This window comes from Pezoporus wallicus, unplaced genomic scaffold (assembly GCF_028554395.1).
Source record: "Pezoporus wallicus isolate ANWC-B61680 ecotype Strahan unplaced genomic scaffold, APGP_CSIRO_Pwel_v1 contig_14547, whole genome shotgun sequence".
Taxonomy (NCBI): domain Eukaryota; kingdom Metazoa; phylum Chordata; class Aves; order Psittaciformes; family Psittacidae; genus Pezoporus; species Pezoporus wallicus.
The window spans coordinates 356,044-381,862 of record NW_026639781.1 but is presented as its reverse complement, the minus strand read 5'-3'; the positions used below and the strand labels follow the sequence as shown (position 1 = coordinate 381,862).

The 25,819-nt window shown below is 54.3% G+C and overlaps 2 protein-coding genes across 3 annotated transcripts in view; both read left to right on the top strand.

The window, feature by feature from the left end:
- IFFO2 (intermediate filament family orphan 2) overlaps positions 1–3,946 on the top strand; it is a 40,380-nt gene extending 36,434 nt beyond the window's left edge. For both annotated transcript variants that reach the window (XM_057416244.1, XM_057416245.1), the window contains one exon: positions 127–3,946. In XM_057416244.1, coding sequence (XP_057272227.1) covers positions 127–232 — 106 coding nt within the window. In that variant the 3' untranslated portion in view covers positions 233–3,946. The remainder of the gene's footprint in view (positions 1–126) is intronic.
- A 117-nt stretch (positions 3,947–4,063) lies between these two features.
- Positions 4,064–17,091, top strand: ALDH4A1 (aldehyde dehydrogenase 4 family member A1). The gene is made up of 16 exons (XM_057416269.1): positions 4,064–4,083; positions 6,252–6,369; positions 7,055–7,219; positions 8,075–8,167; positions 8,289–8,336; positions 8,430–8,585; positions 9,089–9,238; positions 9,339–9,413; positions 11,753–11,940; positions 12,890–12,963; positions 13,724–13,920; positions 14,288–14,335; positions 14,690–14,842; positions 15,734–15,855; positions 16,514–16,632; positions 16,812–17,091. Exons 1-16 carry the CDS (start codon positions 4,064–4,066, stop codon positions 16,922–16,924), a joined length of 1,839 nt encoding a protein of 612 aa, XP_057272252.1. The 3' UTR covers positions 16,925–17,091.
- The last annotated feature ends 8,728 nt before the right edge of the window (positions 17,092–25,819 follow it).

Below are 25,819 nucleotides of genomic sequence, written 5' to 3'. Positions count from 1 at the left end.
ATAAAGTGCATTGAAAAATGTTTTGGGAAGTGAAAGCCACCATTTTCTTCAAAGGTTCATTTCCCCCCCCTTTCTCTCATTGATATTTAATTCCTTGTCTAAACCTTTCTCTGACTTTTCCTGCAGAAATTCTCCATCTCCCAGCTCTGTAGCCAGCAGCGACTCAGGAAACACAGATGAAATTCAGGACGAGTTGGACAGAGAGACGGATGTGGAGCCCATGGTCACCTGATACATAGCTGGAGCATTCCAGTGAAAGGGAAGATGCAAGACAAGATTGTAAAAGAATACACTGATGTGGGGGCAGATAACAATAAGACTCATAAGCCCTCACACAGGGTTTCTAAGGACTCATTCCTACACGCATCCCCACCCCATGCAAGGATTGGTGCTGTAAATTTCTATTGTTCTACAAATCGTAAATGCAGAGTCCTGTAAGAAAACATGGTGTTTTAATTGTGCCTTTGCCCCAAGCTGAGCCACTTTGAGCTCCAGTGGAATATTAATAGCAGGTGTTTTTATACAAAATATTCTTTCAACAAATCCTAATCCGTTAGCAGAGAATGGTGCTGCAAAGGCTCTGGGTGTTTCGAGAAGCTCATGGTTTTATTGAACTGCTGCACCCATTGGCAAAAGGAATGCTGGCAAAATGAGAAGTGAACCCAAGACATTTATGGTGCAATTACCAAAGTCTGGCTCCAAACAAGAGAATTGAACTGTAACAATTTGAACTGTAACAGTCCAAATTGAACTTGAAGCATTTTAAAATAAGAGCAGGGGTAGAGACAGCTTTTAGGATTAAGCAGTTCTACAATATTAACAGGAGCTTCTCAGTTCCATCTTTCTGGCTGAAGGAGCCTTTGAGATGCGTTACAAGCTCTCTGCTCCACTCCAGAGTCTGAAGAAGCAGCAGGTCTCAGCTCGGTGGCAAAGCAGGGGACAGAGGAGGGTTCCATGGGGTGGGAATATCCCTGATAAACTTCTATGCAAAAACAAAAAACCCACAAAAAAAAAAGCTCGCCTTATTTATATGGAATGTTTGGTCCCTGCTGGGAAATAGTTATCTCTTGGGAAAGGAAAGCTAAAACCACATTTGCACATGTTAGTTATCTGTAGAGCTTCTTTTGAGGAGGAATGTCATATCACAATGCCTTTGTTTCCGGTGATTGGATTAGGAGGGGAATCAGCCCTTCAGTTCTTGTGTTGTTTTGTGTGTTCTCTTTTTCAGGATTCTTTTTTTAAACCATAGTGTTTGCAGATTTGACTTTGCCGACAGGGAGGTAACTCCATTTTATGCTGCTTTCGTGATGTTTAGAGTGGGATAGTTTGAAGCATCAGGATAAACTGACATGCGGTAGGATAGACGTAGGCTTGAGACATGACACTGGGAGAGTTCCAGACCACTGTTCTTCAGGAAAGCTGAACATCAGGAAATACTGTAATCCTTTTTAGGGCGTAGTAGAATGAATCTCAAACTACTGCTGCCCTAGAATTAGGGAGGGACAGCCATGTGCTTTCTCTGTGAGAAAGTGAGGAGACCCAGACTTTGTCAATCTTTCTGTATTTTTACACAGGAGAAAGCAGCATCAAAAGTCTCGGTGGTGTTTGAGGCAGCTCTGTCATCATCAGGTATGGTTATAGTGGGAATTGTAGCACCTCAGCCAGGTAAAAACAGGGTATAAACCTCAGCCAATAATCTTCTGTTTGTTTTTTTAGACCAAGATTGAAAGTGTAGTTAATACTGCCTAAAGGTAACGGTGTAGTTAACTAGCAGTTGCAAGACTCGGAGTAAATACCAAATGTATTTGATTTCCTGCCGGGAAGCTTAGAAGCTGCTATGTAAGAGCAGTGCTAGGACTGGACAGGGAACTACCTGATTTAAGCACCCTCTCAGTGTTATGTAAAGGTAAGCTGACCAATCTTTTTAGCTCCCTGAGTATTGTTTCCAAGCTACTGGTCTGAAATCAGTGAAACTGCATTGTAAGCATGCACCCAGTGTAAATCAGTGCTGCTTTCTTCCAAAAAGAATGCAAATGTCTCAGCATATGGCACGTTCCTGGGCAGAAGTGCCTCTGTCTTGTGCAGCTATGCAGAGGGGCAGGACCTCAGAGGGTTTCTGTTCCCCCTGTAACTGTGGGTACAGTAATGTCTAATCAGAGTTTCCCATGTTGCTGCCTGGAGTTTCATCACTGTTCAGCTCCGGCTCCTGCTTAGACACGATGGTGCTTTTAGGCTACATGGATCAAATGGGCTCCTTGTGTTTTTCAGAGTGGGAAGGAGTGCTGGGATGATCTGTCTGGATCCACAGTGTGGAGGTCATGATCCACAGCTGATGGCTTCTGTTTAAGAAAACAGATCCAAGGATATTCTGGTGGTTTCCTTACTCAGTGCAGTTATTTATAGAGTAGCTAGCAACTTCTTGGTTCCTGTGGTGTGGGTTAGGGGCTTTTTCAAAGCCTCTTTCATCATGTAAAATGTAGATAACTTTTCTCTGGAAAAGAATCCTTATTCCAAAGTGCTCATTCCTATTATTTCTTAGGTGGCCAAAGTGGTAAATGTCACGTTCACTAGGGCTACAAGTCGGGGGGTGCGTGGGGGACAAGAGATGGGGTATTTTTGTGAGGGGGCTGGGACTGCATGTTTTCAATCAAGTACTCTTAAGGTTTTGAAGCCTGTATGAACTTCAGCTGCTAATGCACAGTTTCTCACGAGGCTGAGAAACCATCTGCCAAAGCTGAATGTCTGTGATGCTTTAGTGACGTTGGTGGAGGCGTTGTTAAGCAATCGACTTGCACGGTGACCCAGCCTTGGTGGAGGCTGGCGTTTGGCTCTCCTCAGTTAGGAAATGCTCTTTGGTACTGGGGAAACTGAGCAATTTAAGTGGCCATCTGGCTTAGCTGCTGCTGTGTTGTGGGGTTTGTTTCCCTTCAGACTCAGTGTCCTAGTAGGATAAAGGCTGAGAGTTCTTGAACCTGGGAGCTGGTGTGGTGAGGGTAGGAGAGAGCAGAATATCCTCAGTTTGCCAGCGAGAGCCAAGTGAGGAAGCAGAACTTCAGCTGTAACAAGGTAGCTGTAACCTCGGGTTTATCTCATAGCCGTAATTACAAGGAGCATCTGTAGTAGGGTTGTGTCTGTTGGGAAGTGTAAGGGTTGCAGGGCTAGAGTAGAGGGTTTAGAATTAATGTGTATGGTGGTGATGTGTATGACAGTAAATTACCATGGTTGTTGGTGTCTGTTTCTTACAAGCATATTTAATCCATTTTTAAAGAAGAAAAGGTGTTTTCATACTCGGGATCAGGGGTTTATTTTTATTTAGGCTGTATAGGACTCAGTGGATCACCAGGGTCGGTCCTTGAGAGTTTCCCTCGGAGGTCTTTGGTTTAGTTTCAAGCGATGCTGCTGACTTAGCCGACAGTGGTCCTGTTCTGTTCGCATATAACCACTCCATAGAAACCAGATCAAAAGCTTGCCAGAAAAAGGTGAAAATGCTGGAAATGATTTTGATGACCTCTTTTTCTTTTTTTTTTTTTCCTTTGTAAAGCTGTAAATACTTTTTTTGTTTTCTATTCTTACTGCGGTGTCATATTGACACGTTTTTAGACTTACCGATCCGAAAATCCTCCTCATTGTGTCTCATTTTTTACACGAGGATTCCAAGGAAGCAAATTTTTTTGCTTGTTAGCAGTGTACTACTCGACCCGCTTCCTAAACTGGGTTTGTACGACACAACTGTTTTCAGTACACAAAAGGCAGTTGCTTTTGTGGATGCATGTTCAAAAATGTCCAAAGAATAACGTGGTACAAATGTGTTTTTTCAGAGACTTAGTAATTATCATGTTAGTTCACACGAGTTAAAGACAAAACTCTTTAAAGGGGGGGAGGGATGTAGTGGAACTCATCGAAGCTAAATGTGTATTCTATTTATAAAGTCCCACTATATAGTCTATTTTTATTAGAGGTTTTTAAAGTGCAAACAGAACTCTGTCAGCAAATGCAATTATTCCCTTGGAAAGTATCTCCTGCTCTGGTGGGGCTCCAAATTCTCTAGCGGTTTCAAGCGCTAATGTGGAAACAATACGACAGGTATGGCTGTGAAGCACTTGCCCATCGCTTCCTCGAGCAAGGGGGTGGGAAGCAAACAGTTAACAGCTTTGCTGCCACTGCGGACTTATTGCTGCTGTAAAAACACCCATTGTGGTGTTTTTCCCTTCCCCTGATTTCGAGGGGCTCTGCTGCGAGGGTAAGAACCTCTGTCTGCTCCTCTGAATACCGGGGGGATGAGAATCATAGACTCCCAGAATGGTTTGGGTTGGAAAGGACCTTAAGATCATCCAGTTCCAACCCCCAGCACACTGGGTTGTGCCACAACCGGCTGTGGCACAGCAGTTTTAAATCCTGCCCCAGAGCATCTTTTGTGTTCTACCTGGCTGGAAGATAAATGCTGTTTGTCCCCACGTAAATTGGAATTAACTTGATGAAACAAAATAATAGCTCAGAATTGTGCCTGAATCTACTTCTAAAGCTGCTTCTAATCTGAGATCATTCATTTTGAGTAACCATTCTTGCCAGCAAAAGCAGACGTTGGGTCATTGGTCCAGGCTTGGCAGAGGGAAAGCCGCGGCCATCGGGGGGGTGTGCTCACAGCCTTGCCACAGCGCTGCTGCGGTCTCTCTAAAGCAGCGATTTCCTTTTGTTTCCCTTGGCTTTGGAAAACCGTGGCAGAATGTTTGTGTTGGAGCGTGCAGGAGGAGAATTGCAATATTGGGAAGTCTCCGATTGTGTTTCACATTTGAGTGCTTCGTTTTAGAGCCGAGTGTTTAAAAAGCATGATTTATCACAGCAAAACGAACAAATCATAGTGCTTCCATTGTTAGTCATACCCTGATGAGGATTTTGCATACGTTTCTTCAGGACTCTGGTTCTTTTTATTCTTTTGCACTGGTCTAGGACATGGTTGCAGGGGAGCACACAGGTTTGACAAAGCTTTGCCTTCAGTGTTCAGTCACTCAGATTTAAGCTTTTAGTCGAATCAAACTTCTGTTTGACTTTTAAAAGAGAAAGCCAATTGCCGGCCAAGGCAGCTCGTAGTAACCTGGTGTTAATAATGCTGGTTTTAGAGGTGAACGAGAGACACAACCTGCCAGATTCTTAATTCAGTCCCTTGCCATGCTGATTCTGGCGAGGGGAGCACTAAAGGCTCGAACACAAGTCTCTGGCAGAGCAGTGAAAGCCACTTGATTTGTTCCCTTTTGTCTGTTTTTGTGTGTAGTTCGGTGTCTTAAGACCCTTCCACGTTTGCGGGAGCCTTTCAGAGCTTCTCTTTTGAAGAAGCAACAAATTGTGTTTAAGCAGTGGGCATTTGCTGCTTCTAGAACTCAATTCCCTCCCGAGCTGAGGCACTCCAGCAGTGAAGCAGTTCTGTGAGCTGAGATGGGGCTCGCGGGTCTGGCTCACTCTTATCTTTGGAGGAAATAATGATGATGATGATGCTTAAAACCAGCCCCCAGGGTGGCTTCAGAGCTGTGTCATAGCGATGCAGAACCCTCCCTGGGTGTGGGCTGCCCAGATGTCATCTGAAATCCTGCAGTTTTGTTTAAATTAGAGAGGGTTGAGGATGGTTAAAAGCTGGGTCACTAAAAACACTTCTTGTGTAACGTGATTTGACCAAAAGACACTCAATTCAGTCCTTAAGCATCTGTGGCTAAAGCCTATGTTAGCCGAGTTCTGCCCCAAAGTAATGATTATTTATTATTTAAGGTGTTTAAGTGGAGGGTATTGATGCCTCTTTCCCTTTGCTGTGTCACTTCTCATCAGTTCCTCTGAAGTCGTGTAAGACTCTCTTTTTATACACATGAAAACAGACTGCTATCAGTGTGGAGATGAACCTGTTTACCGTTACTGGTGTAAATATAGTGCTTTGTATTCTGTATATTAGCTTCTTTTCAAGAAAAAGACTGAACTTGATGATGCTGTTTGATCTCTGGCGAGGAAAGGACGGAGGATGAACCAGCTCCCAAGCTTGCTCCGGAGTCGAGCTGCAAATCGATTCCCTCTGCGGCTAGAAGCCTGTGCTGGGTGGTTGTGAGCAGACCCAGTGGAACACGCACTCACTGGAGGGGGATTTTGGGCCATCAAAGGCTTCCAAAACCTAATCCACTTTAGGTGAAGCACCGAGAAACCCCCGCAGCAAGAGCCAGAAGCACTCGTGCTCCTCCGAGTTCCAGCGGATTATCTCCATCTTCCTTTTTTAGTGCCAAAACCGACCTCACCGACCCCTTCCAGGTCTGCTCCCTGCTCCGCTCTCCCATCCTGTGTCCATCCGTCCTTATCCGAGCCGTTCATCCTTCAGTGCTCGGCCCGTCGCTCGCCGTACCCCCCCCCCCCCCCCGCCATGGGCTTCTCTGTGCAGAGTGCGTGTGATGGAAACGGGTCCCAGTCATGCTTTGGTGATGAGGGAAAAAGAGAAAAAAAGGACAAAAACCTCCTAAAATAAACCTGGAATTCCTGGTTAATGGCTGCGTGTGCTGACGGTGGGGTGGGAAATGCTTTTAAAGCAATAACTGCTGAGGAGGCAGACACCGGCTCCACAGCCCGGGGTTTGGGCAGGTGCTTTGGGGTCCCAAACTACTCCCAACTCCCCCCAAACTATTACCCCACACTCCCTTGAAAGTACCTGAACCCAATACCCCAAAGATCAGCTGCCCCTCTTAACCTCCTGCTTTTCTGCTGGAGCTAAACCCACTCCCTCCACCCCCTGCCTCCTCCTGGCCTGTGCCCCAGCCGCGTCCCCATTTTGGGGTGAAATCCCGTTTTCCCCCTTCTCCCCCCCGATTTTGCGTCCTTAAGCGGGTGGCAGCAGCTGCTTCATGCTCCTTTGCTGTCTCCACGCAGGTCCGAGGCTGGGACCTTCCTCCGAAGCCGCCTCCTTCGGGTCCTTTATAATTATTATTAATTATTATTAATTACTTATTTTCCCTTTAATTAACGAGTTTTATGGAGCTCGGGAACAATAGCACGGGGCTGTGCCTGGGCACGCGTGGCCGGGTGGCACCAGGAGCCAAAGCCACGCGTTGCGGGGAGGAGGGAACCAGCGGGGTTCGGTGTCTCCTCTGCCTCCTGTCCCAGGCGGAGGTGGCGGCACCACTCGGCCATCACGGTGACCAACGAGCCCATCCTGGAGTTTAAGGCAGGGAGCCCCGAGCGAGCAGCGCTGCAGAAGGTACCAGCCCACGGGATGGGGCTTTTGGGGGTCTTAAAGGACCAGGCTCCTCCCTGGTGGGGGCGAGCCCCGTCCTGTTCCCTTTCCTTTTCATAGAGCCATAGAGCGGTTTGGGGTGAAGGGACCTTAAAGCTCCTCCAGCTCCAGCCCCTGCCACGGGCAGGGACCCCTTCCACTAGAGCAGCTTGCTCCAAGCCCCTGTGTCCAACCTGGCCTTGAGCACTGCCAGGGATGGGGCAGCCACAGCTTCTCTGGGCACCCTGTGCCAGTGCCTCAGCACCCTCACAGGGAAGAGCTTCTGCCTTATCTCCAACCTGAACTTCCCCTGTTTCAGTTTGAACCCATCACCCCTTGTCCTATCACTCCAGTCCCTGATGAAGAGTCCCTCTCCTGCATCCTTGTAGCCCCATTCAGACACTGGAAGCTGCTCTGAGGTCTCCACACAGCTTCTCTTCTCCAGGCTGAACAGCCCCAATGTTCTCAGCCTGTCTCCATACAGGAGCTGCTCCAGTCCCTGAGCATCCTCGTGGCCTCCTCTGGCCTTGCTACAACAGCTCCATGTCCTTATGTTGGTCACACCAGCACTGCCCACAATGCTGCACGTGGGGTCTCACCAGAGCAGAGGGGCAGGATCCCCTCCTCTGACCTGCTGCTGACACTGCTGGGGATGCAGCCCAGGATAGTTTGGGGACACTTGGATTTGTAACTCCCATCCCTGTCCCTCCAGCCCGTGGACACCCAGGCCCAAAGGAAGTTTGTCCCCAGGTTTCCCTTTGCTTGTGGGGCTGGCAGGGAGGACGGAGGGAGAGGCAGGTCCATGTGTGCAGCTCCCGCCATGGTGCTCTCCTCCATCAGGCACTCGCTGACCTGAAGGGCAAGACAGAAGCCATCCCCTGTGTGATTGGGGGAGAAGAGGTGTGGACACCAACGGTGCGGTACCAGCTGTCGGTGAGCGTGGGGGAAACCTGCTTTAACAAGTGGGATTGGACAGAGGGATGCACCTGAGGGATGTACCCATGGGAGGGAGATCTACTGGATCGGTAACTGTGGGCTCTTCCTCTCTTTTCAGCCATTTAACCATGCACACAAGGTGGCCAAGTTCTGCTATGCCAGCAAGGTGAGTGCACTGGGTTGTGCCTAGGGATGGGTGGCCCCTCACTTGGGGCCATGATGGGTTCCTTCTTGCTGCCTTTCCCCTTCTCTCCTGCAGGAGCTCATTAACAAAGCCATTAATGCTGCCTTGGCAGCGAGGAAGGAATGGGACCTAAAACCAGTGCAGGACCGGGCGCAGATCTTCCTGAAGGCAGCTGACATGCTGAGCGGGCCGAGGCGAGCTGAAGTGCTGGCCAAAACCATGATCGGGCAGGTCAGGGGGATGTGGGATTGACCCCGTGGATAACGGGTGCATGGGAGGGAGTGTGGGGAGCAGGGAGTCGGGAAGCAGGGCAGGGGTTGCTGCCAATGTATTGCTCGGCAGTGGGAATGGCTGTCATGTTAGAAGCACCTCTAGGTGTACTGTGGGGGGATACAGGCTGACTGTGGCCTCTTTGCTGACAAGGGAGGTGAAGCTGGGAGCTGGGCTTCATGGGGACAGGATCAGCTCATGGTGGGCTGCAGGGATCAGGGTTCACCCCTGCACAAGGCCCTGGCTGCCCCAGGAGATGCACTAAAGAGCAGTGGGGGAGCACGAGTGATGTGGTGTCCCCAGGCACAGCCAAGGGTGGTGTTTGCCTCTGCTCAGTGCAAAGGAGGGGGCTTGCAGGAGGCCACGTCTTCCAGAGGCAAGCACGTGGTGTGCGTGAGCTGCACTGCAGCTCATGGCTCTGCATTCCCCTTGCCTCCTCTCAGTGCCTTTGTCTGACCCAACAGGGCAAGACAGTGATCCAGGCAGAGATCGATGCTGCCGCTGAGCTGATCGACTTCTTCCGATTCAACGCCAAGTACGCCCTGGAGCTGGAGAAGAGCCAGCCCATCAGCGTGGACATCAGCACCAACAGCATGGTCTACCGGGGGCTGGAGGTGAGGCCAGGGGCTGGGGCTTTTCGTACGCAGGCTGTGGGGTCAGCCCAGTGAGAGGAGGCTCCCTGGGCTCACTGCTCCCTCTCCTCTCCCACCGCAGGGTTTCGTGGCAGCCGTCTCCCCCTTCAACTTCACAGCCATCGGTGGGAACCTGGCCGGGGCTCCAGCACTGATGGTGAGTGCTGTGGTGGGGTCTGTGCAGGGAAAGGCTGGAGCAGGAGCTGGTCTCTCCAGGGCTGCAGCTCGCCTGGTCTGGGGTCTGCAAGGGGTGAATTCAGACTCCGTGGTGCTGTTCAGTAGGACACGGTGGGGCTCCTGCTCCTCTTGGTCCCCTTGAACTCCATCAGCTCTGCTGCAATTAGGCTCAGATATCTTTGATTTCAAGAAGGAATTCTGATGGCTGGATCTTAGACCTGTCTACTGATGGGCAGGTGTGATGTGTTGGAGGAGGACAGGCTGCTCAGGCCTGGCTTTTTGTTCTGCAGCAACTTGGCTTTCCACTCCTAGGCTGGGGTTTAGATCAAGAGGAGGTCTCATGCTGCAGGAGGGAAGGGAGATGAGCAATGCAGCAGGGGTTGTTTCCTTGCGTGCTGCTTGCTCTGTGACCAGGGTGCTGTTGTGGCACGGAAGTGTGATCCCTGTCATTGCTCAGGTTCCTCTTGGACGATGCTTTTTGGGTACAGTGGGGGTGCTGGGAGCAGGTCATGGCCCTGGCATCTAGCACTGAACTGGGAGACAGCTGATCCTGGCAGACATGAGAGATGGTCCAGAAAGATCAAGGTAACAACCGATGTGTTCCACCACAACGTGCTCACTGAGCACGGGGAGCAGCTGCCCTTGCAGGGTGAGTGCTGGGGAGAGACACCCATAACCGGATCAGTTTGGGCCAGGGTGCATTGATTTACATGGAAAGGAATAAAGCACAGAATTACCCCAAGCTCTTTACTAGTTAGGCCCGGATTTCATCCTGGCACCAAAGGCAGTCCCTCCGGCAGCAGCCTCCTGGAGGTAGAAGAGGCAGCCATGAGGGGGAACACCAAGCTTTCGATGTGGGGACGTCCCATTTTAAAGCCATAGTCAAGGCAAAGCGTTTGAACTTTTGCAGGAGAGGAGTGGGGAGAAGGAAGGGAGAGGGAAAAGCCAATGTGGGGCTGGGAAGTTTTCTGGGGAAGGGAGATGCATTCCTCCCACTCCGGCATTTGGGGCAGGTCCTTGGCTTTGGGACGTGTGGTGATAAACTCATCCCAGAGCAGATGAACCGTGCTGGGGTGGGGCAAGCCCATGCTGCCAGGACTGTTTTGGGACCCTGCAGTGCATCCACCTCTCCCTCCTTGAGGATAAGATGAATTCCCACCAGGATGAAATCCCCCTCTTTGGCCAGGGGCAGAAAGGACCAGGCATCACTGGGTGCCTTGAGAAACTCAGTGGCAGTGATACCTGGCATTAAATGTAGGAGAAAAGGGTACTTAACAGGTGGATGTTAATAAAAACCCCAGTGTTTTGGTCACCACAGCGTGCTTCCCAGGGGATTAAACATTCCTCTTGCCTAAAGAGCTGGAGAGATCAACGCGGGTATTGCCATTGCAGCGTTGGCAGTGGGACTTCCTCGGCACTGGAGCAGTGCTGCTGGGAATGCTGTCACTGCCCGTGCCTTGAGGTAGATTTCCTTGCCTGGGGGTACTTCTGCAGCGTGGTTTGGTTTTCTCACTGTTTGGAGCCGAAGGATTAAGGGGGATGGAAGGAGCTTTGCCTGCACCGTGAGTCCCTGTAGAGGAGGGGGTTGGACCTGGCTGATGTTAAGGTCCTTTCCAGCCCAGCCCAGTGAGTGATTCATTCTATGGTTCTAAAGCAGGTGCCTGGGTGAGGCAGAGTCCAACCTCCCCCCTCCTGCCCCCCAGGACAGTGACCCTGTGGCACGATCACGTGCAGTGGGGCCAGGCAATGAGACAGGGACACGGGGAGGTGTCTGGGCACAGAGCCGAGGGCAGGACGGTGGCGAGGAGCCAAAGGGGTGGGATCCTGCTGCAGCGTCCTGGTGCTGGGTCCTGCAGCCGATTGTGCTGCTGCTTGTGCAGGATTGATCCAGGAGGGAGGGTTTGTGTCACTGCTGGGGCTGGCACAAAGGCAGTGAGTGGCACGCACACACACAGAGCAAGTGACAGTGTTTGTGGTGCCATTGCGTTTCCCAACACATAAAGCAGGTCTGTGCTTTGCAGCTCCTCTTTGGGAGGCAAAGCTCTGTGTCCCAAACGAGAGAGGGTGTGGAGGTGGCACAGGGAGCATTGCTTGTAAAGGGAGGGCTTTTGTGCCTTCAGCCGAGCAAGGCAATCACAGACCTTGTCAAAACCAGTGCTGAGGGTGCCCAGTGGGTGTGAATCACCCCAAGGTGCCCGTTGGTGTGTTCCCATCCCCTGTGTGCTACGGGACTGATGTTTCCCAGGGCGTTTTAAGCACTGCACACCCATGTGTGGGCTGAAGCCTTTCCTCCCGTGCTCACTGCCTCCTCTCCCGCAGGGGAACGTGGTGCTGTGGAAGCCCAGTGACACTGCCCTGCTCTCCAGCTACGCTGTCTACAAGATCCTGCTGGAGGCCGGGCTCCCTCCCAACGTCGTGCAGTTCGTGCCGGCGGACGGGCCCGTGTTTGGGGACACCGTCACGAGCTCCGAGCACTTGTGTGGGCTCAACTTCACCGGCAGCGTGCCGTACGTGGGGAGGGGGGCAGAGGGGAGAGGGGTGAGGAGCCGCCGGTGCTCACCTGAACATCACCTTCCACTAGAGCAGCTTGCTCCAAGCACCTGGGTCCAACCTGGCCTTGAACACTGCCAGGGATGGGGCAGCCACAGCTTCTCTGGGCACCCTGTGCCAGCGCCTCAGCACCCTCACAGGGAAGAGCTTTTGCCTAAGAGCTCAGCTCAGTCTCCCCTCTGGCAGGTTAAAGCCATTCCCTTGGCCTGGCCCTTGTCCAAAGCCCCTCTCCAGGTTTCCTGCAGCCCCTTCAGGCACTGGAAGGAAATCTCTATGTGATTTAGTAGGAGGGAGCTTCTGTTGCTAAACTCAAAGCACCAAACAGACCAACTTGTCTATGTCGCTGCCCCGTCTCCCAGCGCTGCTGTGACTGAACCCACCTCACTGCTGCAGAGCGGTGCCAGCCCCAGGGAGCTCTGCAGCCCCGTGCTCTGCCTGCTCGTCGCGGTGTGTTACTGACACCGAGGGTCCCTGGCAGCCTGCAACGGGCTGTTAAACCGGGGACCAGCGGCGCAGGACATGGTCTGATGAGCATCGTGCTTTAGAGGTGGGAAGCTCATAAATGAGTGTTAGCTCTGGGCTCCTGCTGGGAGGCTATTAGCATTTTGATTGTTTTCAGCAGAGGGGTTTGTCACAGTGAGGACCAGGAGGAAGGGGGCAAAGGCAAAGGGGACAAGCTTCACCTGGACGCTCACTCCTGTGGCACTGCAGCAGTTTCCTTCTCTTAACTGTGTAGTGCCTTTGGGTCCTTAGGGTCTCACTCTCAGCTGGCATCTCCTCTGCTTGCAGGGCATCCCTTCTAGGGATAGACACAGGGGTTTTCTGGGGTCCCCTTCAGCACAGCACATCACAGCACATCTGGTGCCTTTTCCCTGTGCACTAACCAGATCCTCCTTCCCATTCCAGAACTTTCAAGCGGCTCTGGAAGCAGGTGTCCGAAAACCTGGATCGCTACCGCAACTTCCCGCGCCTGGCTGGAGGTAACTGCCACTTCCCACACCTTTCTGGAGGGGTGGCCATGGGGGGGGGGGGGGGGGGTCAGCTTGTCCCCTGCTGAGGGGAGAGCCTGAGGTGATGGCCAGGATTCCTCTCCTTGGGAGCAAACTGTATCCTCTGTGGCCTACAGGGATGCTGGGGATGGACTCTTCATCAGGGACTGTAGTGACAGGACAAGGGGTAACGGGTTCAAACTGAAATGGGAAGTTTAGATTGGAGATAAGAAGGAAGTTCTTTACTGTTAGGGTGGTGAGGCACTGGAATGGGTTGCCCAGGGCAGCTGTGAATGCTCCATCCCTGGCGGTGTTCAAGGCCAGGTTGGACAGAGCCTTGGGTGCCATGGTTTAGTGTGAGGTGTCCCTGCCCATGGCAGGGGGTTGGAACTGAATGATCTTAAGGTCCTTTCCAACCCTAACTGTTCTATGGTTCTAAGCTGGTTGTGTGGCCGTGACGGGCATGTGGAGGAGCTCATGGCACCGGCTCCCACCGGCACGGGATGGGTTTTTATGGTGGGGCCCTTGGGAGGAGGTGCCAACTCTGGGATTACAGAGCTGAGGTTGGGAACTCGGCTCAGTCCCTTTCCCATCAGGTTTGGAAGCCTCCTGGAGCGCCGGGATTGCTCTCCCTGCACTCCCAATGGAGGAGCTATGGGGCCAGGCGACCTGGCCGTGGTTTGTGCTCTCCGGAGCCTGCTCACCCCTGCCTGCTCCTCGCTCACCCCTTTTCCTCCCTCCCGCGCTCCAGAGTGCGGCGGCAAGAACTTCCACCTGGTGCACAGCTCTGCCGACGTGGGCAGCGTGGTGAACGGGACCCTGCGCTCCGCCTTCGAGTACGGCGGCCAGAAATGCTCCGCCTGCTCCCGCCTCTACGCCCCGGCCTCGCTGTGGCCCCACATCAAAGAGAAGCTGCTGGAGGAGCACGGGAAGATCAAAGTGGGAGATGTGAGCGGAGCTGAAGGGCTCTGCGGCTCAGCGGGGGGTTGATGGGATTAGAGACTGCGGTAACTGGCTACTAATTCCTATTGAACCCAGCTTTTCATCCGCTGGCTCTCCCCGCCGCCGTCCCCCCCCCTTCATCTCCTTCTTTATAGTGATTAGAAATTAACTTGTAGCCAGGGTCCGCAGGAGGGATCGTGCAAGTCGCTGAATGCTGCAGACTAATTGAAAAGGGGCAGCTTGTGCCCTGGACCAGAGGTGTGCTCGGGGCGGGAGGGGACGTTGTGTGGGGAATTTCAGCTCCTCTGAGTGCCACGGTCGGCTCTTTGGCTCGCCAGGCTCTGACTTCCCCTCTGTTCTTGCTCCCCAACAGCCCACCCAGGACTTCGGGACGTTTTTCTCTGCAGTCATTGATGACAAGGTGAGCTCGTCGCTCCTCTTCTGCTGGTGCAAGGGGGTGACACCACCGCGCTTTCACCAGGGGCTGGGTTAAATGCTTGTGTTGCGTACAGTGAGGTATGAACATCAGTGATTAGAGCTGCCTCTCAGCCCGCTTGTGCTTCCTCCTGGAGCACTGCGTGCCTTGGTCACCACCCCTCTTGATGAGTGGGTTATTGCGCTGAGAAATCATCTCAGATGTCAGGATCAGAGTGCCTGGGGCTGTGTTTCCAGCTCCCTGAGCTGGAGGAGCACTGGGAGCAGCATAGCCCTGACAGGGGTTGCCCAAACCTCCTTTTACACCCCGAACCCACACTGCATTATTCCCTTTTCTCAGTCTTTTGCACGGATAAAGAAGTGGATCGAGCACGCCAAGAAGTCGCCCAGCCTCACCATCCTGGCCGGAGGTGGCTGTGACGACAGCGTCGGGTACTTCATCGAGCCCTGCATCGTGGAGAGCAAAGACCCACAGGATCCCATCATGAAAGAGGTGAGAGCAGCTTGTGGGGAGGCGGCAGCAAAGGTGTAAGAGGGGCTGCAGGTTCCACCCTGAGATATCAGCCAAGTGTGTGGAGATGAGCCAGCGCCGTATGGTAACTTGTGCAGGGAGTGTAGAACTGTGGAATGGGTTGGGTTGGAAGGGACCTTAAAGCTCATCCAGCTCCAGCCCCTGCCACGGGCAGGGACCCCTTCCACTAGAGCAGCTTGCTCCAAGCCCCTGTGTCCAACCTGGCCTTGAGCACTGCCAGGGATGGGGCAGCCACAGCTTCTCTGGGCACCCTGTGCCAGCGCCTCAGCACCCTCACAGGGAAGAGCTTCTGCCTAAGAGCTCATCTCAGTCTCCCCTCTGGCAGGTTAAAGCCATTCCCCTTGGCCTGTCCCTACATCCCTTGTCCCAAGCCCCTCTCCAGCTTTCCTGCAGCCCCTTCAGGCACTGGAGCTGCTCTCAGGTCTCCCCTTCAGGAGCCTTCTCTTCTCCAGGCTGCCCCAGCCCAGCTCTCTCAGCCTGGCTCCAGAGCAGAGCTGCTCCAGCCCTCGCAGCATCTCCATGGCCTCCTCTGGCCTCGCTCCAGCAGCTCCACGTCCCTCTGATGCTGCTGCCCCAGAGCTGGATCAGGGCTGCAGGGGGGGTCTCCCCAGAGCACAGCAGAGGGGCAGGATCCCCTCCCTGAGCTGCTGCTCACGCTCTGGGGGTGCAGCCCAGCACACAGGGGGGTTCTGGGCTCAAGCACTCACTGAAGCCGGGTCATGGGGAGCTTCCCATTGACCAACACCCCAAGTCCTTCTCCTCAGGGATGTTCCTCTTCATCACGGCTGTAGCTGTTCAGTGCTGATTGGAGGCTGTCCCCGCTCACTGCTCTCTTGTCTTCTTGTTGCACAGGAGATCTTTGGCCCCATCCTCACGGTTTACGTCTACCCGGAGGAGCGGTACAAGGAGGTCCTGGAGCTCATCGACACCACCACCCCCTACGGCCTCACGGGGGCGGTCTTCGCCCAGGAGAAGTAAGTGCCAAAACCGGCTCTGCCGCAGCAGTGAGGATGCTGCTGCCCTTCTGGGGTGAGGTGTCTGTCTCACTGCTCCCCGGCGCCCTGTGCTGCACGGTGGGGATGAAGGAGGGCATTTCCTGCTGCTTTACCCCCTCCTCCCACTGAAGAGGCTGGGGGTTGTTTCTAAAACATCCATAAAAAGCCCCAAAATGTTTTTTCATTGAGAAACTGCCCCAGAGGTGATGCTTGGAGCATACAGAAGGATGCACCACACACCCCTCATGTAGGAGGAGGGCTCGGAGCAGGGTAGCCTCAATGAGGGACCATCCTTAAGTCTCAGTCACCTTCATTTATAGCAGTCAAACATAGAAACAAACTAGTAGAAGAAAACAAACCTGGGATCATTTACATGAGCTCTTAGTGTGTGCAACCTGCTTCAGTGCATGTCAAACCAGCGTGAGGTGTCCCTGCCCATGGCAGGGCGTTGGAACTGGATGATTTTTAGGTCCTTTCCAACCCAAACCATTCTATGATGCTATGAGTGTATAAACAGCGTGCAGCCCTGAGACGCCGTGAAAACTCGCTTTTGGCATGATTTGAATGGCTATGGAAGAGTGGAGGCCTCCACACCAGTTGCTGTTGGGTTGTCAGAGCTGTTTCTGTCCCTCCTTAGGCGAATCATCGAGGAGGCCAGGAGCTTCCTGCGCAACGCGGCCGGCAATTTCTACATCAATGACAAGTCGACGGGCTCCGTCGTGGCCCAGCAGCCCTTCGGAGGCTCCCGCATCTCAGGTGAGACCCGAAACCCCTGTCCACAGACAGCACGGACCTGTGCGGGGGCACATGGAGCAGCATCCCCTTAAAGGTTCAGCATCCCCCTTAAAGGCACTGCATCCCCTCTGAGGTGGACCTGGAAGGTCCCCTTATCCTCTAGCTCACGGTCACCTGCACTTTGTTTCCTTCTGAAACAGGCACCAACGACAAACCTGGTGGCCCCCACTACATCCTGCGCTGGACGTCTCCTCAGGCCATCAAGGAGACACACGTGCCCCTGACGGACTGGCGCTATGCCTACATGCAGTGACATCTCCTGCTGCCTGGCCCCACTGCTACTACTGATCCTCAACGCACAGAGTGGCCTTGAGCTACGCCCTCGAGAAGCACTTAGATCTACTGATCTCTAACCTGAGCTTAGGGTTTATTTTGAAAGGAAAATTCTATTATTAAACTGTAAACGCAGAAGAGAAAATCCTTGTGGTCCATGTAAGGGTGATGTGTTAATGGATTCAGGGGTGCTGGAGCTGTGTGGTTGCATCCCAGATTCCTTTTGTCATAGAATCCTTGACTGGTTTGGGTTGGAAAGGACCTTAAGATCCAGCTCCAACCCTTGCCATGGGCAGGGACACCTTTCATTAGACCAGGTTGCTCCAAGCCCCATCCAGCCTGGCCTTCTGTTTTGTCCATCCCGAGTGGTCCACCGTGGTTCCCTCTCAATGGGGCTGCAGTTAAAGCAGGAGCTGAGCATTAAGAGGCTGGCCCCGTCCTGCCAAAAGCTGTATCATTCCCTGTGTCCCGGGGGAGCTGCACCAGCAGAAACCATTGGAAGCTGAGGGCTGCCTGAGCCAGCCTTGCTGGGAGTTTTGGGCAGCTGGGCTTGCCCTAAACCACAGTGTGATGGGAGCCCTGAGCTCTCTTTTCTCCCTGTCCCCGAGCAAGGGCAAAGCTCAGACAGCCCCAAACGTTCTTGATGTAGGGAGAGAACCTGGCAGGAGAGGGCAGCTGGGAGTGTGATGCTGCTTCAGGTGAGTTTAAGTGCCTTATTCCTGTGCTCTGAGGGCAGCAGATGGGGTTCCCTGTATGTTACCTTGCAAATGGTCTCCGTGTGCGCAGACATCGGGCAGGTGGAGCAGCAGCACCCTGCTTGGTGCCCTTGTTTCACCACTGGTGAGGAGGTCAGGCTGCCTCCCATGGGTTTTGGCTGCTTCTCCTGCTCCAGTCCTTGCATGTTCACTGCATGTTGTTAAGAGGTGTTTCAGGAACAGGACCCGTCCTGCACAAGCTGCAGCATCCCTCAAATCCCTGGAAGGAATTGAAGGGGAAACTGAGGGAATTTCACTTAATTACCAGGAGGGGCTGGGAAAGCAGGTGGGGGCTGCAATAATCAGAGCAAGAGGCATCTCCCAGCCCCTTGTGCTCTGTCCAGGGCTGTGCTCTGGCCTGCAGAGCTGCTTCTGACACGGGCACATCACTGGGGCTCTGCGAGCTGCCCTGGTGTGAAGTCAGATCAGTGCTGGCCCCTGTGGTCCCTGTTGCTGTGACCTGTGCAGGGGCTGCCTTGTGCGGTCACACCAATGGGTCCTGCAGTGGGAACAGGAAAAGGGATCTTAGGCACGGCCTGTGTCCTTCCAGGATCATTTCTAATCTAAACCCCTTGGTAACACCTACAGTTAATAACTGTTCAGTTACCAGGGTTTGCAGCCAGAGTGGAGAACCCTGCTGTAATAGGCATTAAGTGTGGATCTTGTCCAGGCCTGGGCTGGTATTTAGCATGCAGCTCATGAAGGTGTTGCACTGATAGGTGTGAATTTTGGTTTAACTGAGAAAATCTGCAATAAAATAAACTTTAAACACCCTTCGTGGTGTTCTGTGAACGATTTCTTCAAATTGTTGCAAATCCAGAGGTAGATCGACTGTGTTTGGTACCTTCCGTGCATGCATCTGCTAAGAGATAGCACTGAGGCTGAGGACCCCCAAAATAAGCCTTTTGCCTGCACTTCTCATTCCAAAGAGAAAAAACCATAATAAACCAACCCAGTTTTGTGTTCTCTGCTAAAACGAAGCCATTGCCCTTGCACGAGGCAGGTAAGCTCCTAATTCAGTATCATCCAGGTTGGTACAAAGCATCCTTGTGCTGCACACTTGGGAGGGCACCCGGGATCCCATTTCAGCTCCAAAACCACCCCAAATCCTTCAGCAGGGAGGAAAGGATTGAACCCACTGGGATCCTTCGGGGAATGTCTCCGAACCCCCCGAGTTCATCCAGGTGGGACCACAGGGATGTCCCATTCTCCAAGTCCCATCCCGCCGCCAAGCTTAGGATAAACCCTCCCCGAGCTCCTCCACTGACATCTCCCAACCTTTCCTGATTGATTTCCATCAGCTCATTTAAATCTCATTAAGGGCTCTGCCTCACACCCTCTCTCCTGGAGATCGGGAATGCCGCATCCCAGGAGCCGCTGCCTTTGGCTCACGCCTTTTATGACTTAAGGCCAGAGTGTCAAGTGGATTTTTTAGCCTTAACTCTGAATTTCATGGCTTTTTGTGACTTTAAATCTGTCCCCTAATGCTATTTGAACAGTTGCCTTTTTGAAGCTGATAAACGCTTCGGGAGGGGTTTGGGAAAGCCAGGGGCTTGCACAGCGGGACCCCAGGCACCCTCCTGCCCTCTGGGATGCTCCTGGAGCTTTCTGCCCTCCACCAGGATGGGGAAAAGGGTCTTGGGAGGGTATAAAGGCACTGCATGGCCCAATAAGGAGAGGAAACAGGTTTGGAGCATCTCTGGTAGGGATTCAATCCCATTCCCATGCACAGCCGGAGCTGGCCTGGCTCTTGGCAGTCCCCGACCGCATCCCGAAGCATGGGGTTATCCAGCCTCGGAGCCGGGCGGGAGCGGGAGCCAGGATCTCACTGGGAAGTGGCAGATTTTCCCCTCTGATAACACCCAGCTCCATCTGCTTCCCGTTAGCGGCCCCAGCTGAGGCTACTTGGCAGATCAAACCCTCCGATGTCCTGTGTTAGGGATGGGGCTGAGAGAGGCCGGCACAAGCATGATGCTGCCTGGATGGAGCCCAACGGCCTTCCCTGGGTGCCATGGGCTGTGCAGGGTGCTAATGCAAACCACCCCGAGCTCTGGGACACTGAGATCTTGGTGAGAGGAGCAAGACTCAGCTTTAAAGCAAAGCAAAGCAGAAAACTGGGGCAGCGTGGACCAGGTCGTTCATGGGGAGGTAGAATGGGAGAGCAGAGGATGGGCAGCAGCTTCTGCCACAGGGAGACCAGCACAGCAGCAGCCACCCGGCTCTTTCAGTCCCAAGGGATGCTCCTGGCTTTCTGGGCAATGCCATATTCAACAGGAGAGGCAATGACCACGCTTCCTATCTAAAGGAAAGGTAACATCTGTAATTCCTTAACACATTGGGAATGGCTGTTGATCAGGAGGAGGCATGGGGCTGGAAAACCCCAGCCCTACATCCCAGGAGTGAAGGGGATCACCCATCACCTCCGTACCTGAACACAAGAACTGAAGCGCAGAGGAGGAGCTGGATTTGGCTTACTAAAGGTTGAAGGGAGCCCAAAACCTTCCCCTGATGTCAGTGAATGAGGGCTGACCCCTTGCACCGGGCAGCAGATTGCAGCCACTGGAACATTTGGGGCTCCCTTCTTTCCCATCCTGCCTGATTTCCTCCTGAAGGTCCTTTATCTGGTGTCCTAGGGGCAGATTTCCCTAGGACCAGGCCGTGCTTCAGGCTGGAGAGCAGGTACTCAATGCAATCCAAGAGGCTGGGCTTGCCTCCTGTGGTACCAAGGGGATGCTCGGACTCTGCGTTTTACCTTGTTTCTTAAGGAGAGGCCAGAAGAAACTCATGACACGGATGCTGGGGGGGGTGGTGTGTGTGAAGAACCACACAGGGTGCAGGGAAGGGCTGGGGATGGGTGCGGGATGCAGGAAATACCTTTAAAGACGGTCCCAAATCACAGCCCAGCTTTACAAACCCCTCCAGCTCCGCTTGCTGGAAAACTGCCCAGGGTTGGAAACCTTCTGGCCCCACATTTCCAGCCGCGGGGAGCCACGTGTGGGGTTTCTCCTCTCTTTCTGCCTTATATTATTTCCCCTTTCCTTGTATTCCTGCCGGAGGAATTCCACCGGCCCTGACTCCTGCAGCGCTTTGTGGCTTCGGGAGAGCAGGGAGCTCCGGGGTGCGGGCGGGGATGTTTGCAGTACAAGCGCTTAGCAGCAGATGGTGGTCTTCATCCCGTCCTCCGCAAGCAGGGAAAACCGGCGGCCCCACAGCTCCCACCGCGCTGCAAGACCCGGGTCCCTCATCCCTGGGCCTTGGGACTGGGAGGACTGGGTTGGGTGGGTTTAAACTGGTGGGGAGGAAGGAGAGAGCTGTGGGGTTCAGCTCCAGAGCCCGGCTTTCCCACAGCGCCGATGGGAGCAAGCAGGCAAAGGAGGGAAGGGGGAGAGGGTTTGGGTCTCTCAGCCCCATTCAACAAACAAACCACGGGTTTAAGAGCTGCACAAGTGCCCCCGCTCCCCATCCCCACCCAAAACGCTGCAGAATTATGGGGAGGTTTCTAATATTTAGCATTTTTGCTAAAGCCCCAGGTCCTGGAGTCATGAGAATGCAGCGGGATGTCAGCTTCCAGCTAGGATAAATAAAGAGGGGATTCACATCCCCCAGGATAACACAGCGGAGAAGAAGACATGACCCTACCTCAGGGCCGGAAGAAAATCCTGGAAAAGCAAAAGAAGAGCCCGGGAGGCAGAATGCCCCCCATAGGTCCCGATCTTTGCACAGCCACGCTGCTCGCTGAGCAATTCAACATCAGGGAACCATGGAACGGCTTGGGTTGGAAAGGACCTTAAAGCTCATCCACTTCCAGCCCCCTGCCTCATCTCCAACCTGAACCACCCCTGTTCCAGTTTGAACCCATCACCCCGTGTCCTGTCCCTGCAGTCCCTCCGGAGCAGAGCACCCCCGTTCCCAGGGCATCTGGGGACACTGCGGTCCCATCCTGCGTGGCCCGGGTGCTCTGTGCTGGCCCCCGGCTCAGCCTTTCCCAGCTCACCCCAGGGAGCGTTTGTCTGGGAGCCGGAATTACCCCGGAGCCAGGCTGCTTGAGCAGAGGAACAGGTGAAGGCTCCGCAGCGGAGCCCGGCTCCAGCCCCGCTCCAGCCGCGGCTGCGAGGGACCCCGCAGGGCATCAATCACCCGCTGCTGTCTGACAGCCCCGCAGCCCGGGGGTGCTTGCCTGGGGATTAGGAGCCAACCCCTGCATCTGCCAAGAGGCTCCTCCGCAGCTGCAGGCTCCAAACCCCCCCCCCCCCCCCGTCCCCAGCACGGGCAGAGGCCGGGATGAGGCTCGAGTCTCCCTCCTCCATCCGGGCCGTTTGCATGGATCAGAGGAGAGGGCTCCCGCATCCCCCCCGTGCCCGTCAGACCGGCCCCAAGGCTGGTCCTCGCCCTCCCCGCCGTCCCGTTCTCCTCTTGCAGACAAGCAATGTCCCCACGTCCAGCCGCCAAATGCCACAGCATCCTCCTCCTCCTCCTCACGCTCCAGCCTCCAGGGCTGAAGCAAAGCGTGACCCTCACGCCCATGTCCACAAGGGTGGGTGGTTTTCCCTTGAATCACCATTTATTCACACCTATCTGCACCCCCGTCTCCTGGGGGGAGGATTTATCCCCTAAATCCTTCTCCTGTCCCTACAAACTCCTATTCCTGCAGAGCCATCCACCCTCCCGACTTCACAGCGCATCCCCCCCTTCCCTGGCCCTGCGTTCGGGTGCTTAAGATGTATCTGCAGTACCATCTCAGCTGCTATTTTCCATCCTTCAGCGATAAGGCATCTGCATGTACACAGCACCCAGAAAATGACTTACAAACAGCAGCTCCCCCCTGCAGACCCCCCCCTCCCTCCTCGTACCAATGACTATCATCACCACAGAGGCAGCCCCGCGCTGCTGCTGCTGCTTTCAATGAAGACCTTTCCCCCCATCCCACCCTTTGGTGGTTGTTTTACCCCCACCCCACGTCGTGATCACAGACTGGAGATCACAAACCTGACATTTGGGTGCCTGTTCCGCAGTGCCAGGCAGGCAGAGCTGCTGGGGACAATCGATTGGCCCCGCATCGTCTACGGGTGCCGGCCAAAACACCGCATCAACCCGAGCTCAGCCCTTCCAGCAGCTCCCCGCTTGCTTTTCACTTCCCAGCCTGGGAAAAGATGCAATTCCCCCAAAATCCGGGACACCGTGAGCAGGGTTTGGGGCTGGGTGGGAGCATCCCTGCTCCAGGAGGGTGGGAAAGATAAACCCATGCACACACTGTCGTCTGAGGGACCAGTTTTCTGCCTGTCCAGGATCGCATCTGCAGCATGATACAAGCAAAGCTGATCCCAGCCTGATGCCTACCTAAAAGCACGTGGTGGGGTCTGGGAACAGGGTTTGTTTGATTTTGGGTTCCCAGATTTGCTGGGTCAAAATGTTCCTGAGCTTCAGAGGGTGCAGCCTGGTCCTTAGGCCATAGCTTGTGCTCTGATGAGGTCTCTCATCAGGCTGGATGCAGTGACTGCATCTAGAGCTGGTTCCATATTCCCTTCCTGCAGGGACTCCCTTCTCACACAGGGATGTGTGGGCATAGAATCCCAGCTTGGTTTAGGTTAAAGGGAGCTTAAAGCTCCTCCAGCTCCAACCACTGCCACGAGCAGGGACCCCTTCCACTAGAGCAGCTTGCTCCAAGCCCCTGTGTCCAACCTGCCCTTGAACACTGCCAGGGATGGGGCAGCCACAGCTTCTCTGGGCACCCTGTGCCAGCGCCTCAGCACCCTCACAGGGAAGAGCTTCTGCCTAAGAGCTCATCTCAGTCTCCCCTCTGGCAGGTTAAAGCCATTCCCCTTGGTGCATGGCAGTGTTGCCATCCCATTTAGTGGATGGGGATGCTGAGGCACAGCATTGAGAAGCAACAAAGCAGCAGCAAGGCTTCCCACTTGTCTGCTCTGTGTTAGGCATGTGAGAGGACTCTGAGAAGGGGGTAAAAGCCAGAAAGCTGGGGGGTGATAGCACTGATTGCACCTCCCTTGCATGTCCCTGTGTCCTCACCCCCTGCCCTTCTGCACCCAGGCAAACTCCTCTTGGTCCCATGGTGCAACAAGTTCAGGGGGGCTGAGGCATTGGTTGCAGGGGGCGCATGGCTTCAACCCACAGGGGATGCAGAGGCAGGAGGGCAGCGCCGCACTGACGCCCATTCCCCTGGAATGCGGGTCCCCCCCCCCCGCTCCTCCCATCCTGCCGGGCCCTAATCCAGAGGTGGCAGCGGGATGTCTGGAGACAGCTGTGCCTGCCCCCCCGGCCCTGACATCACCCACTGGCTATGGAGCCGCTGGCCTTGGCCAAGGGCTCCTTCTCCAAGTGTTTGCAGGAGAAGGGGGGGGAAGAGACCCCTGTGCTCCCCTTAACCCTCTGCTTGCAGAGTGGATCCAGGCAGCGCTTGGCTCCCAAGGAGAAAAGATTTCACAAGTGTGCAAAGCAGGGCTGCTCCTGCATGCAGACCACTGCTGGGACACAGGCAGTGTGACACCAGGCTGCTGCATCCGCCCAGCGCTGCTGCATCCACCCAGTGCTGCTGCATCCACCCAGCACTGCTGCATCCACCCAGCACTGCTGCATCCCCCCAGCACTGCTGCATCCGCCCGGCGCTGCTGCATCCGCCCAGCACTGCTGCAACCACCCAGTCCTGCTGCATCCGCCCATCACTGCTGCAACCACCCAGTCCTGCTGCATCTGCCCAGTGCTGCTGCATCCTCCCAATCCTGCTGCAACCACCCAGTCCTGCTGCATCCTCCCAATCCTGCTGCAACCACCCAGTCCTGCTGCATCCGCCCATCACTGCTGCATCCACCCAGCACTGCTGCATCCGCCCGGCGCTGCTGCATCCATCCAGCACTGCTGCATCCACCCAGTGCTGCTGCATCCACCCAGTGCTGCTGCATCTGCCCGGTGCTGCTGCATCCGCCCGGTGCTGCTGCATCCACCCAGCACTGCTGCAACCACCCAGTCCTGCTGCATCCGCCCATCACTGCTGCAACCACCCAGTCCTGCTGCATCTGCCCAGTGCTGCTGCATCCTCCCAATCCTGCTGTATCCACACAGCACTGCTGCATCCTCCCAATCCTGCTGCATCCACCCAGCACTGCTGCATCCACCCAGTCCTGCTGCATCCTCCCAGTCCTGCTGCATCCTCCCAGTCCTGCTGCATCCTCCCAGTCCTGCTGCATCCACCCAGTCCTGCTGCATCCTTCCAGTGCTGCTGCATCCTCCCAGTGCTGCTGCATCACCCAGTGCTGCCGCATTCGTCCAGCAAGCAAGGTCCAGTTGCTGCACCAGAGCAAGACCCAGAAATGGGCCTGCTGCCCCTGTCTCTCTTTCCTTTGCAGCTTTTACCTCTGTGGTTGCTGCTGCTTAGGGGTTCTGCATCAATACTGTGTGGTGAAATGAGGCCAGGGTGGTCTGGCTGTGCCTAAAGAGGATGCTGGCAGCAAGGGAGGTGTGCTAGCATCCTCTGCTTCATCTAACAGCCCCCCTGCTCCTGGTAACTCACACAGGTTTGTATGTCAGCATCCCTGCAGCTGCCTACCATCAACTTCTTACTGTACACTGGATGGGTTTGCTAGAAAGGGCTTTTTTGGACTATACACCACAGTGCAGCTACCCATAGAGGTACTGGGAACACCACTGCGATGGTCCTGGGGTTAGATGGGAAGACAGCTTTCCATAGCAGGCTGACTGGCACCCCAAATGTGCTGCAACATAAGGAGGTTTCCTTTAGTATTTCCTATGAGCCAGGGCTGCACATCACAAAACCTTCCCCTAAGGTTGAGCTGAGGCTGCCCAGAAGAAGAGAGCCACCCGGGCATGATCTTCAAGCCCTAGAGAGATGCTGTTTTGTCCTCTATCCCTGACTGGGTAACAAGTAGGGCAACCACAACTGGTCCCAGCTTGCTGCTGGGCCTGCAAAGGGGGATATAGGATGTCAGGCGGCTGCGCCCTTGAGAACGTGATCCCCCCTGGGCCGATCTGCCTGATGTGTTCACTGGACCCATCAATCAGTGCAGGAGACACGATCGTATTTTATAGCCAGGGTTGCTTGTGAAACTCAAGCTCACCATGGCAGCCACTGCTCTGGACCCAGCTTTAAC

Coding starts and splice junctions, on each gene's coding strand:
- ALDH4A1 (XM_057416269.1), top strand. CDS start 4,064: ATGTGGAAACAATACGACAG. Junction 8,586..9,088: donor CCAAAACCATGATCGGGCAG/GTCAGGGGGATG, acceptor CTGACCCAACAG/GGCAAGACAGTGATCCAGGC. Junction 13,921..14,287: donor GGAAGATCAAAGTGGGAGAT/GTGAGCGGAGCT, acceptor GCTCCCCAACAG/CCCACCCAGGACTTCGGGAC.